The 13,149-nt window shown below is 41.7% G+C and overlaps 1 protein-coding gene across 1 annotated transcript in view; it reads left to right on the top strand.

Moving 5' to 3' along the window:
- Ubxn7 (UBX domain protein 7) overlaps window positions 1–13,149 on the top strand; it is a 62,810-nt gene that overhangs the window by 24,379 nt on the left and 25,282 nt on the right. Inside the window, exons 2-4 of the mRNA XM_042668790.1 lie at window positions 799–946; window positions 4,443–4,510; window positions 10,831–10,896. Coding sequence (XP_042524724.1) covers window positions 799–946; window positions 4,443–4,510; window positions 10,831–10,896 — 282 coding nt within the window. The remainder of the gene's footprint in view (window positions 1–798; window positions 947–4,442; window positions 4,511–10,830; window positions 10,897–13,149) is intronic.

The raw sequence follows: 13,149 nt of genomic DNA, 5'->3' as shown, positions 1-13,149 counted from the left end.
TATTCTTTCGTATTAGCATAAATTAATTCCATAAAGAGATTTCATTGTTAGTTATATTTCTTTTTTTTTTTTTTTTGGTCCAGTTGTGGGGCCTGAACTCTGGGCCTGGGTGCTGTCCCTCAGCTCTTCAGCTCAAGGCTAGCGCTCTACCACTTGAGCCACAGAGCCACTTCCGGCTTTTTTCTTTTTGCTTATGTGGTGCTGAGGAATCGAACCCAGGGCCTCAGGCATGCAAGGCAAGCGTTCTACCATTGACATGCTTGCCAATCCTGGGGCTTGAACTTAGGCCTAGGTGCTGTCCTGTAGCTTTTTATTTAAGGCTAACCACCTACCACTTGAGCCACAGCTCCACTTCTGGCTTTTTGCTCGTTAATTGATATTAGTCTCATGTACTTTCCTGTCTGGGTCTCTTTAGTAGCTAGGATTACAACAGACATGAGCCACTAATGTCCAGCCCATTATATTCTTTTAACTGTCTTGAAATGTAGTTTTTAATTTAGTCATTAATTTTTATCCTTTTCTTGAGTTCAATAAATATATATTTGGACCATTTAAGGAAATGGTAAATCTTTCAGTTTTTGTAATAGAGATTACAGCTGTAATATTGCTGCATTATTTTCTAGTTCAATATGTTTCACAACAGCTAGCCAGCAGTGTAGACGTAAATGAAAGAGCTTGAATGAAAAGATCATTCTAAAAGGAAAAAGGACTACTAATTTGCTGGGAATTCTGTGTTTTAATATGATATGAATGTAAGGTGTCTCTTAACATTTTCCTACTGTCCTTTTGCTGTTTCAGGTGCAAGTGAAAGTGTAGGAAAACATATGCTGGAAGCCTGCAACAATAATCTGGAGATGGCAGTCACTATGTTTTTGGATGGTGGAGGAATTGCTGAAGAACCCAGTACCAGTTCAGCAAGTGTCTCCGCTGTCAGACCACACACAGAGTATGAATTTATAATTTATTGTGAGGAGCTACCCCTTGCCTAAATTAAGTAGTGTTCTATTAGACCAATTTCTAGGTTTTGAAAAAAATGAAACATTGAAAACCTCTGGAAAAGTATCATCTGGAATTTTTTATTTTTTTTGGTCGGTTGTAGGGCCTGAAGCTCTTCAGCTCAAGGCTAGTGCTCTACCACTTGAGCCACAACGCCAGTTCTGGCTTTTTCTGCTTATGTAGTGCTGAGGAATCGAACCCAGGTCTTCATGCATGCAAGGCAAGCACTCTACCACTAAGCCACCTTCCCAGCCCCTTCATCTGGAAATTTCGTATACTTATATACCTCAAATTCTGTAGAGGACTGTCTTGCCTATTTTTTAACCCTCTCTCTTATTCAAACCTCAAAAGAACTGTGTAAGTTCCTTTAAAAATCTTAGAGATTGTGCTCGTTTTGACAGCACATACACTAAAAATCTTAAGAGGTAAACAAGTGGCAGAGTGGAAGGTTGAACCACTTTGTTAGAATTGGCTTTGTGGCTGGGAAGTGGGGCATGTGTACCTCTTCAACAGTTAAATCCAACAATAAGAAGAACTTTGCAGGATCATAGCCTAGAACATTTGTACGTGTGAGACCCTTACATTCAATCTCTAGTAGATCCTTCCCCCCACCAAAAAAAATCCTTATTGGTTGGCTTTATTATGCACATTTTAACCTATAAAACAGCAGGGATAGAAGTGTTTACCCAACTGCATGACAATTAAATGGCAGCTATGGAAATGAAGTGTAGTGAAGCTCTTATTTCCCACTTCTAGACTTTCCTACATTGTCCTGGAAAAATGAGTTGTCATGAAAATTGTGAAAAAAAATTGAAGTTATGGCTCAGTGGTAGAGTGCTGGCCTAGAAGTTGTGAGGCCCTCACAAATCCCTAGCACCACCAGGGGGGTGAAAAAACAAACAAACAAAAAACAGGCACTGGTGGCTTACACCTGTATTCCTAGCTACTCAGGAGACTCAGATCTGAGGATCATAGTTCAAAGCCAGCTCAGACAGGAAAGTCTCCAACAAACCACCTAAAAACTAGAAGTGGAACTGTGCCTCAAAGTGTTAGAGTGCTAGCTTGAGGAAAAAAGTTCAGGGACAATGTCCAGGCCTCCCATAACCAAAAAAGAAAAAAGAGAAAAAGAACTCTAGGTTGAATAGTTCAGTGTAGAGCAGGTGCTTTGTATGTGTAGAGTCCTAAATTTCAAATCTAGTATTAAAATAATTTTTAAAATCTGGTCATTTATATTTTAATTAAATGTAGTTAATCATTTCAAGTGTCCTCAGTGTTTAGAACTAAAACTTTTGGATGTCTTAGCCTTTACTTGTGATGCAGTAAGAGTTTGCACTATTACCTACTGGCCAAAAATTCCAACAGTCTTTGGAAAATATTAGAAATGAATCTTGCTCAAAGGAAAGCCATTGATTGGTTTATAAACAAAAACATTAAGGACCTCAAGTGAGTTTAGTACCGTTACTTTTTTTAAATTCTCATTGATTGTACCATGAGATAGTAAATCAAAAACTTGTTGAAATATGAACAGGCCAGGGACCAGGATTTTACTTTTACTAAATTAGAGATGAATTTTAAAGCGACATCACATACTCCTTTAATCAACTCTTAAATGATTGCTATTTAGGTTTTTAAATATATATATATATATATATATATATATATATATTTTTTTTTTTTTTTGGTCAGTTGTGGGGCTTGCAGTCAGGGCCTGGGCTCTACCTCTAAGCTCTTTTGCTCAAGGGTAGCATTCTACTACTTTTTTGTTTTGTTTTGTTTTTTGTTTTTGGGTCCGGTCATGGGGCCTGAAACTCTGGGCCTGGGCTCTGTCCCTCAGCATGTCAGCTCAAGGCTAGCGCTCTACCACTTGAGCCACAGCGCCACTTCCGGCTTTTTTCTTTTTGCTTATGTGGTGCTGAGGAATCAAACCCAGGGCTTCAGGCATGCAAGGCAAGCGCTCTACCACTGAGCCACCTTCACAGCCCCGCATTCTACTACTTTGAGCCACAGCTACACTTCCAGTTTTCTGCGGGTTAATTGGAGATAAGTTTCATAGGGATTTTTCATTGGACTGGCTTTGAACTGCGATCCTCAGGTCTCAGCCTCCTTAGTAACTCCTTAGTAACTTAGTGGTCATGGGGCTTGAACTTGGGGTCTGGGTGCTCCCTGTCCCTGGGCTCTTTTGGTCAAGGGAGGTGCTCTAGTACTATGAGCCACAGCTCCATTTTCAGTTTTCTGTTAGTTAACTGGAGATAAGAGTCCTATGGACTTTCCTGCCCCACCTGACTTGGGCTGGCTGTGAACCATGGTCCTAGATCTCAGCCTCCTGAATATTTAGGCTTATAGGTCTGCACCACTGGTGGTACCAGGCATAAACCGTATTTTCTTATTGATTTCCATTAAATTAATATAGGAGCTAAAGCTGGGTGCTGGTGGCCTATAATCTTAACTACTCAGTAAACTGAGGCCTTAGGTTCAAATTTTGAAGTTAGACTGGCAGACAAATATGATGACATTCTTTATCTTAAGTTAACCAGCAACAAGCCAGAGTAGAGTTGTGGCTCAAGTGATCTAGTGCTAGCTGTGAGTGAAAAAGCACATCTGCCCAATACTGGCATATACTCAAGAAAAACAATCCATGTTGGAGCAGAATGGGATCACAAACATGGCCAAAACAGGGGAAAAAATTTTTTATAAGATACTGCTAAAAGGGGCTGGGAAGGTGGTCCATGTTGGAGCAGAATGGGATCACAAACATGGCCAAAACAGGGGAAAAATTTTTTTATAAGATACTGCTAAAAGGGGCTGGGAAGGTGGCTCAGTGGTAGCGCGCTTGTCTTGCATGCCTGAGGCCCTGGGTTCGATTCCTTAGCACCACATAAGCAAAAAGAAAAAAGCCGGAAGTGGCGCTGTGGCTCAAGTGGTAGAGCGCTAGCCTTGAACTGAAGAGCTGAGGGACAGCGCCCAGGCCCAGAGTTCAGGCCCCACGACCAGACCAAAAAAAAAAAAATAGTGCTAAAAATACCAATAATCACACTTGCTGTGGAAACAGTATAAATTTAGATCTAGTCCAACAAAAAAGGCAATTAGGATGGTATCATCTCACTTGAGGATGTTTTTTAATGTTTTTGTCATTTCATAAATCAATGGCTTTTCCTTGGGAAAGTCCATGTATAATATTTTCTAAAGACTGTTGGAATTTTGCTCAACAAGTACTTAATGTAAACTTGTATTACATTAAAAAGGGAAGATATCAAATCTTTTCACCATTCCATTCTTAGTACATTATAATTAAAACACTGAAAATGGTTACTTTAGTTCCAAAAGTTACAACTTTTGGTGTTCATTTTACTTGTTAATTTGAAACAGTTATACCAATTATAGAAAGAAAGAGCAGATACCAGAAAATGATTTTCATTTTGATATTTTCCTTTTTATTTTTTCAATAGAGAAGAAGTACGTGCCCCAATTCCTCAAAAGCAAGAAATATTGGTGGAACCAGAACCTTTGTTTGGCGGTAAGTTCACATTTTTTGCTTAGTTTTATTTGGCTTTGTTGTTGTTTTTAGGGTTTTGTTTGTTTGTTTTTTGGTCATGGGTCTTGAACTCAAGCCTGGGCTTGTCCCTGAGATGCTTTTGCTGAAGGCTAGCGTTCTACCACTTTGAGCCACAGCTCGACTTCCAGTTTTCTGGTGGTTAATTGACAATATGAGGCTTTCCTGTCCTGGCTGGTTTTGAACCATGATTCTTAGCTCTCATCTCAGCCTCCTGAGTAGCTAGGATTACAGGCATGAGCCATCAGTGCAGAAGATTGATGGAATTTATTTTATTTTATTTTATTTGTTGGTTGTAGGGCTTGAACTCTAGGCTTGGGCACTGTTCCTGAGCTCTTATCCACAGCACCACTTCTAGTTTTCTGATGATTAATTGGAGTAAGAGTCTCATGGACTTTCCTGCCTGGGCTGGCTTTGAACTGCGATCTTCAGATCTCAGCCTCCTGAGTAGCTAGGATTATAGGTGTAAGCCACTGGCACCCAGCTTTTTTTTTTTTTTTTAAATTTTTTGCCAGTTGTAAGGCTTGAACTCAGGACTTGGGCACTGTCCCTGAACTTCTTTTGCTCAAGACTAGCACTCTACCACTTGAGCCACAGTGCTATTTCCCGCTTTTTCTTTTTATGTGGTACTGAAGAATTGAACCCAGGGCTTCATGCATGCAGACAAGCCATATTCCCACCCAAAATTGAGTTTTTAATGTGGTTGGATAAAGATGATAAAATGAATGTTGTATTGACAATAGTTATGCAGAGAAGTTGTTTGACATCGAGAACACTCTTGTAGGTAATTCAGAATTGAAAATAAGTTATAAGTAAAGGATGAAAAAATTAAGCCTTAGTACTATAGAAGTTTTTATATGATATTTCTTTCTTTCTGTTCTTTTTTTTTTGGGGGGGGGGGGTCCGGTCATGGGGCCTGAACTCTGGACCTGGGCACTGTCCCTCAGCTTCTTCAGCTCAAGGCTAGCGCTCTACCGCTTGAGCCACAGTGCCACTTCCGGCTTTTTTTTTTCTTTTTGCTTATGTGGTGCTGAGGAATCGAACCCAGGGCCTCATGCATATGCAAGGCAAGGGCTCTACCACTGAGCCACCTTCCCAGCCCCTGTATGATATTTCTTTAATCCACAGCACCACTGGCAAATTTGAGTTTACTGTAGCAAGAAATAATTTCAGCAACTGGAAATGAGTTGTTTTTTTTTTTTGTCGGTCGTGGGGCTTGAACTCTGGGCCTGGGCGCTGTCCCTCAGCTCATCAGCTCAAGGCTAGTGCTCTACCACTTGAGCCACAGCGCCACTTCCGGTTTTCTGGTGGTTTATTGGAGATAAGAGTCTCACGGTCTCTCCTGCCCGGGCTGGCTTTGAACCGAGATCCTCAGATCTCAGCCTCCTGAGTAGCTAGGATTACACGCGTGAGCCACCAGCGCCCGGCTTGGAAATGAGTTTTGGTAGTGGTGGTGGTGTCAGTGGTGGTCATGTTTTTTTGTTTTTTGTTTTTGGTCTTTTTAGGTAGGGTGCAAAAACATAAAAGGAGGAAAGGTGAACAAATGCATTCATGGTATTCAGTAGACACTATGTGGAAAATAAACTATTCAAATTGTGGGCAGAGATGAGAAGGGGAAACTGGAGGAAGCAAAGGAAGGGGTGACATTGTCTGTTACCTGACTTCTGAAATGGTAGCTCCTCTGTACACCCCAATATAATTATATTAAAAAATATATAAAGAGGGCTGGGAAGGTGGTTCAGTGGCAGAGTGCTTGCCTTGCATGCATGAGGCCCTGGGTTCGATTCCTCAGCACCACATAAGCAAAAAGAAAAAAGCCAGAAGTGGTGCTGTGGCTCTAGTGGTAGAGCGCTAGCCTTGAGCTGAAGAGCTGAGGGACAGCGCCTTAGCCCAGAGTTCAGGCCCCCCCTTGCCCCCCCCAAAAAAAGACTATAGGAAATGAATTCTTTGCTGTATTGCTGTTGGTCAGAGGCAGCAGAGTTCCATTTGAAACCATAATTTGATTTTTTTTTAGCCTCAAGATTGACATATAGTGATGAGGGGATGAAAATGACTGTATTTAGGAAATCTACTTTTCATTATTAGACTGTAATATATCTAGCGTGCACACATACGTACATATGTGTGTGTGTATATTTATTAATTTTGGTATGGGGCTTGAACTCAGGGCCTCATGTTTACTCGACTTTCTTGCTTGGCTAGTGCTTTACCACTGTTACTTTGGAGATGGAATCTCACAGACTTCTGCCAAGTCTGGCTTCAAACCCTCTTCTGGGTCTCAACATTTTTTTTTTTGTGGGGGGGGTCCGGTTATGGGGCCTGAACTCTGAGCTGGGGCGCTGTCCTTCAGCTCTTCAGCTCAAGGCTAGCTCTCTACCACTTGAGCCACAGCGCCACTTCCAGCTTTCTTCTTTTTGTTTATGGGGTGCTGAGGAATCGAACCTAGGGCCTCAGGCATGCAAGGCAAGCGCTCTACCACTCAGCCACCTTCCCTGGGTCTCAACTTTTGAGTAATTGTGATTATAGGTAGTGCCCAGCTTGATTTTTTTTTTTTTTTTTTTTTTTTTTTTTGGGTCCGGTCGTGGGGCCTGAACTCTGGGCCTGGGTGCTGTCCCTCAGCTCTTCAGCTCAAGGCTAGCGCTCTACCACTTGGTCTTGTCCATACTCAAGATAGTCACAGGTTAAAAATGCTGGGAGATAAAATGTGTTGATCAGCTTTGCATTATTATAACAAAACATGTGAGGCAGTCATCTTAGGAGAGGTCAGTTTTGGAGGTTTCAGTCGTGGTTGGCATGACTGCTTTTGATCATGTAGTGAGGTGGCACATCATTTGTGGGAACACATAGAGGAAGCTACTTACCTTATGGCAGCTTGGAAATGAAAAGAAGAAAGTGGGGTTCGGAAGGTGACTCAGTGATAGAGTGCTTGCCTTGAATGCATGAGGCCTGGGTTTGATTCCTCAGCTCCACATAAGCAGAATAAGCTGGAAGTGGTACTATGGTTTAAATGTAAAGAGTTGAGGGGCAGTGCCCAGGCCCAGAGTTCAGGTCCCATGACCAGCAAAAAAAAAAAGAAGAAGAAAAGAAGAAAGTAAGAGTCCAGAATCCCAGATACTTTTTCAACAGCATGGTCTAAATTCTTCCTACTAGCTTCTACTTCTCAAAGGCTTTACCACCTCCTAATAGTGCCATTGGCTGGGGACCAAGCCTTTAACCCATCAGCCTTTGGGGTAATACTCAAATCATAGCAAGGGATAATTGGGGCTCTATTTAAAGCCTACCCACATCCTGGAACAGTGAATTTTCATAGAACAGCATTTGAAAAGCTCATTGCTTAAAAGATTCAGATTCCACTTTGGCATAAGCATTAAGATGTATCAAAAATAATTCATAATCACCTAAAAAGATGGCATTCCTTGTTTGTGGGCTTTTTTGTTTTGTTTTTTGTCTTTCTGGTTCTGAGGCATGAACACAGGGTTTGGGCACTGTCCCTGAGCCTATGTGCTCAAGGATACCACTCTACCACTTGAGCCACAGCACCACTTCTGGCTTTTCCTGAGTAGTTTATTAGAGATAAGAGTCTCATGGACTTTCCTGTCCAGGCTGGCTTCAGTACTTCTGTCCAGGCTGGCTTCAAACCATGATCCTCAGGTCTGACACTCCTGAGTAGCTAGGATTACTGACGTGAACCACCAGCCCCCACCCAGCTCCTTGGTTTTTTTTTTTTTTTTTGGTCATGGGCCTGAATTCTGGGCCTGGGCACAGTCCCTGAGCTCTTTAGCTCAAGGCTAGTGCTCTACTATTTGAGCCACAGCACCACTTCCATCTTTTTCAGTTTATGTGTTGCTGAGGAATCGAATCCAGGTCCTCATGCATGCGAGGCAAGCACTCGTACTACTGAGCCACCTTGTTGTTATTGTTTTAAATTTTGTTTTGTTTTGTTTTTGGCCAATCCTATGGCTTAAACTCTGGGCCTGAGCACTTTCCCTGCGCTCTTCAGCTCAAGGCAAGCTCTCTACCACTTGAGCCATGGCGCCATTTCCAGTTTTCTGGTGGTTAATTGAGATAAAAGTCTCACAGATTTTCCTGCCCGAGCTGGCTTTGAACCGCAATCCTCAGATCCAGCCTCCTGAGTATCTAGAGTTACAGGTGAGATCCACCAGCACCTGGATGTTTTTGTTCTTTATCTACTAAAATTTGAACTCAGTGCTTATCAGGCAAGGAATCTACTGCTTAAGCCACACTGTCAGCCTAACATTCCTTCCGTATAATTACATTTCTTTGTGGGACTGAATTTAAATTTTCTTTCTATACTTGAACTCAATAGTATATTTAAAATAATGAAGGGTCTTTTCTGTTTGTTTGTTTTTGTCGGTTGTAGGGCTTGAACTCTGGGCCTGGGCGCTGTCCCTGAGCTCTTCTGCTCAAGGCGAGTGCTCTACCACTTGAACCGCAGTGCCACTTCTGGGATTTCTGGTGGTGTTTTATTGGAGATAAGAGTCTCAGGCTGGGAAGATGGCTCAGTGATAGAGTGCTTGCCTTGCATGCATGAGGCCCTGAGTTCGATTCCTCAGCACCACATAAGCAAAAAGAAAAAAAGCCAGAAGAGGCACAGTGGCTCAAGTGGTAGAGTGCTAGTTGAGCTGAAGAGCTGAGGGACAGTGCCCAGGCCCAGAGTTCAGGCCCCACTACTAGACCCCCAAAAAAAGAGTCTCATGGAATTTCCTGCCTGGACTGGCTTTGAACCCTTATCCTCAGATCTTAGCCTCCTGAGTAGCTAGGATTACAGGCTTGAGCCACTGATGCCTGGTTTAAGGTGTTTTCTATTAAGCCAAATATTAACACAGATTTATAAAAGTGTAAGACAATGCCACTTTTTCCCTTTTTCAGTCATGGGGCTTAACCTCAGAGGCCTGGGCACTCTCCCTCAGCTTTTTTGCTAAAGGACCTACCACTTTGAGCCAAACTCCTCTTTCTGTTTTCTGGATATCTAGGATCTCAGCCTCCTGAGTAGCTAGGAGTACAGACATCAGCCATCTGTGTCTGGCAAATGACACGCAATATATTTTTCTCTAGCTGTTCTTCCACATTGTCCTTGATTTTGAAGTTCCTTCTCCCCACACTGCCAGACTGAGGATAGTGCCAGGTATCAAACCTACCTTTGAGCTGTACCCACCATCTTTGAAGCTCCTTTTGAATCTCTTAGATCTTTGTTTTTGGTGATGGTAGGGCTTGAACCCTAGCCCTGGGTGCTGCCCCTCAGTCTTTTTTTTTCGGGGGGGGGGGGGAGGTCCGGTCGTGGGACCTGAACTCTGGGCCTGGGCACTGTCCCTCAGTTCTTCAGCTCAAGGCTAGCGCTCTACCACTTGAGCCACAGCGTCACTTCCAGCTTTTTTGTTTTTGCTTATGTGGTGCTGAGGAATCGAACCCAGGGCCTCAGGCATGCAAGGCAAGTGCTCTACCACTGAGCCACCTTCCCAGCCCCTGCCCCTCAGTCTTAACGTGAAGGCCAGCACTCTACCGCTTGAGCACAGCGCCACTCCTGGTTTTCTGGTGGTTAATTGGAGATCAGAGTCTCTCAGGCTTTCTGCCCAGGGTGGCTTTGAATTGTGATCCCCAGATCTCAGCCTCCTGAGTAGCTAGGATTAGAGGCATGAGCCACTGCTACCCAGCTTGAAACTCTTAGATCTTTTTAGCTTTGTTTCTTTGGCCTAAGTGGCCAGCACCTTGCTTTGTTGGAAGGAGAATAAGTATGGAGGATTGGTATTTGCTTGTGGAAAATAGTGTGCAAGAGATAAGGGACCATAATAAGGAGGCAGGCAGAAGTAATATGGTCTTAATGCTGATGGAGGTGTGTGGCCTGGGGAGATTGTCTTTGATTTAGAATAAATGAGGGGGAAAACAGCAAAGATGCTTTGACTTAGGGTGGGTGATCATCCTGCTACTAATCATCATTTATTAGCATGTACATTGTTTTGGTTATGAGGTGGGCAGGCTTGCCACAAACCAACTTAATAACTATTGTATTAAAATAATCAGTAATAGTCATTTGTTACATGTAAGTGATCTGGTCATGTTTTTATGTTTGTATTTTTTTGTTGTTGTTGGTTGTGGGGCCTGGTGTGAGCCACTGCACCTGGCAAAAATTTAAAGTATTTATTGAGGGTGGGCTCCATTAATGCATATGTGAGTGTTTTAAAGTAAAAAATGCTTATAGATAAGGAAGTTTTTAGAATTCTCAAATCTGTTTAAGTTTTTGAATCAATTATCTTTTCCTCTTACAGCTCCTAAACGACGACGTCCTGCACGTTCAATATTTGATGGTTTTCGAGATTTTCAAACTGAAACTAGTAGGTATCTGTGGCTCCTTCTTTCCTTCGCTTTTTGTTAAAAGGAAAAGGTTATTACTATTAGGTGTAACTACTTTGAGTAGGATTCATTTCAATTTAAGAAGAGAAACCAGGAGCTGAGTATGGTGATACACACTTATAATCCCAGCTACTTGATAGGCAAGAGATACAGAGAGATGATTGTGGTAGGAGACAAGATTGTGGTACTAGGCCAGCCTAGATAAAGTTAGTGGGGTACTCTCTGAATAGCAAAAGGCCTGGGATGTGTGATTCAAGTGGTTAGTAGGCCTACAGGTTGAATCCTCAGTACTGAGGATTTAGTTTGAGTAACTCTTAAGCCAAATTGTTCTAAATTCTAGCCTATTTGTGTAGAAGAATGATGTTAGTTGCTCGTGCCTGTAATTTTAGTTACTCAGGAGGCTGAGGATCATGATTCGAAGCTTGTCTGGCCAGGAAAGTCCACAAGACTCTTACCTCCAATTAAACACCAAAAAAGTAAAAAGTGGAGTTGTGGCTCAAATGGTAGAATGCTAGCCTTGAGCACAAAAGCTCAAGGACAGGTGCCGAGGTCCTGAGTTCAAGCTTCAGGACTGGCACCTCCCCCCGCCAAAAAAAAGAAAGTTTCAAAATATGTTCACAGAATGTCAAGGAAAAACTTAAAGGAAATAATGTGAGAAATATACCAACTTAATCACTTTCTGAATAACCACTTAAAGGCTGAGTCTAATAAACTAAAATAAAAATCCATACTGAGTTCTCTCACAATCCTTTATCTGTGAATTGAAAGAATAAGTAATGAAATAGTTATTATTGATTAAAAAACAGAAAAGTTCTGCAGTTGTGTGTAATAGCTTTATATCCTTTCATGAAGTAACTCAGAAGAAAGATAGATCTTGGCCTTTATCTTTCAGTGGATTTTATATTGAGTTAGCAATGAAATTCTAAAGAAGTGAGACTGAAGTAAAGTATCTAGGAATTAACCTAACCAAAAATGTAAAGGGTCTATTTCATGAAAACAATAAAAGCCTAAAAAAAAGGAATCATAGAGGATACCAAGAAATGGAAAGATCTCCCATGTTCCTGGATAGGCAGAATAGCTATACTGCTAAAATGATATACATGTTCCATGCAATTCCCATTAAAATCCTAATGATGTACTTTACTGAAATAGAGAAAACAGTACAAAAGTTCATATGGAACAACAAAAGACCTAGAATAGCCAAAGCAATTCTAGGCAAAAGAAACAACGCAGGAAGGATCACGATACCAAATTTCAAGCTCTACTATAGAGTCATAATAACAAAGACAGCTTGGTACTGGTACAAAAAGAGACCCAAAGATCAATGGAACAGACTAGAGGACCCAGAAATAAAGACAACCAACAAATTGGGAAAACATATTTACCAGCAAAATATCAGACAAGGGCCTAATATCCATTATATACAGGTAACTCAAGAAACTGCATATATACAGTTAGTTGATATTTGACAAAGGAGCCAAAGACATACAGTGGAAGAATCATACCTCTTCAACTATTGGTGCTGGGAAAACTGGGTGGCCACATGCAGAAAACTAAAAGTGAACCCTAGCCTGTCACCATGCACCAACATCAACTCAAGATGGATTAAAGACCTTAACATCAAATCTGATACTCTGAAACAACTGCAGGACAGAGTAGGAGAGACACTTGAACTTGTAGGCACAATCAGGAGCTTCCTGAACAGAGTCCTAGGGTCACAACAAATTGGAGACTCAACAAATGGGACTACTTTAAAATAAAGTTTCTGCACAGACAAAGAAATAGCAGCCAAACTAGAAAGACAGCCAACAAATTGGGAAAATGTATTTACCAGCAAAATATCAGACAGGGGTCTATAATATCCATTATATACAGGGAACTCAGAAACTAACCCTTCACAAATCTAACAGACCAGTCATGAAATGGACAAGGGAACTAAAGAGAAACTTCTCAGAAGAAAAGATAAAAATGGCAAAGAAACACAGGAGGAAATGTTCACCATCCCTGGCTGTAAAGGAAATGCAAATAAAAACAACACTGAGATACCACCTTTCCCCAGTCAGAATGGTCCACATCCTAAAGTCAGCCAATGACAAATGCTGGAGGGGATGTGGAGAAAGAGGAACCCTACTGCATTGCTGGTGGGGATGTATACTAATACAACCACTTTGGAAAACAGTCTGGAGATACCTCAGAAAGCTAAATATAGACCCAGCCATACCACTACTAGGCAT

This window comes from Dipodomys spectabilis, unplaced genomic scaffold (genome assembly GCF_019054845.1).
Source record: "Dipodomys spectabilis isolate Male_0828 unplaced genomic scaffold, ASM1905484v1 ptg000017l, whole genome shotgun sequence".
Classification (NCBI taxonomy): domain Eukaryota; kingdom Metazoa; phylum Chordata; class Mammalia; order Rodentia; family Heteromyidae; genus Dipodomys; species Dipodomys spectabilis.
Note: the sequence above shows the minus strand (reverse complement) of the source record. Positions and strands in the feature narration are given on the sequence as shown.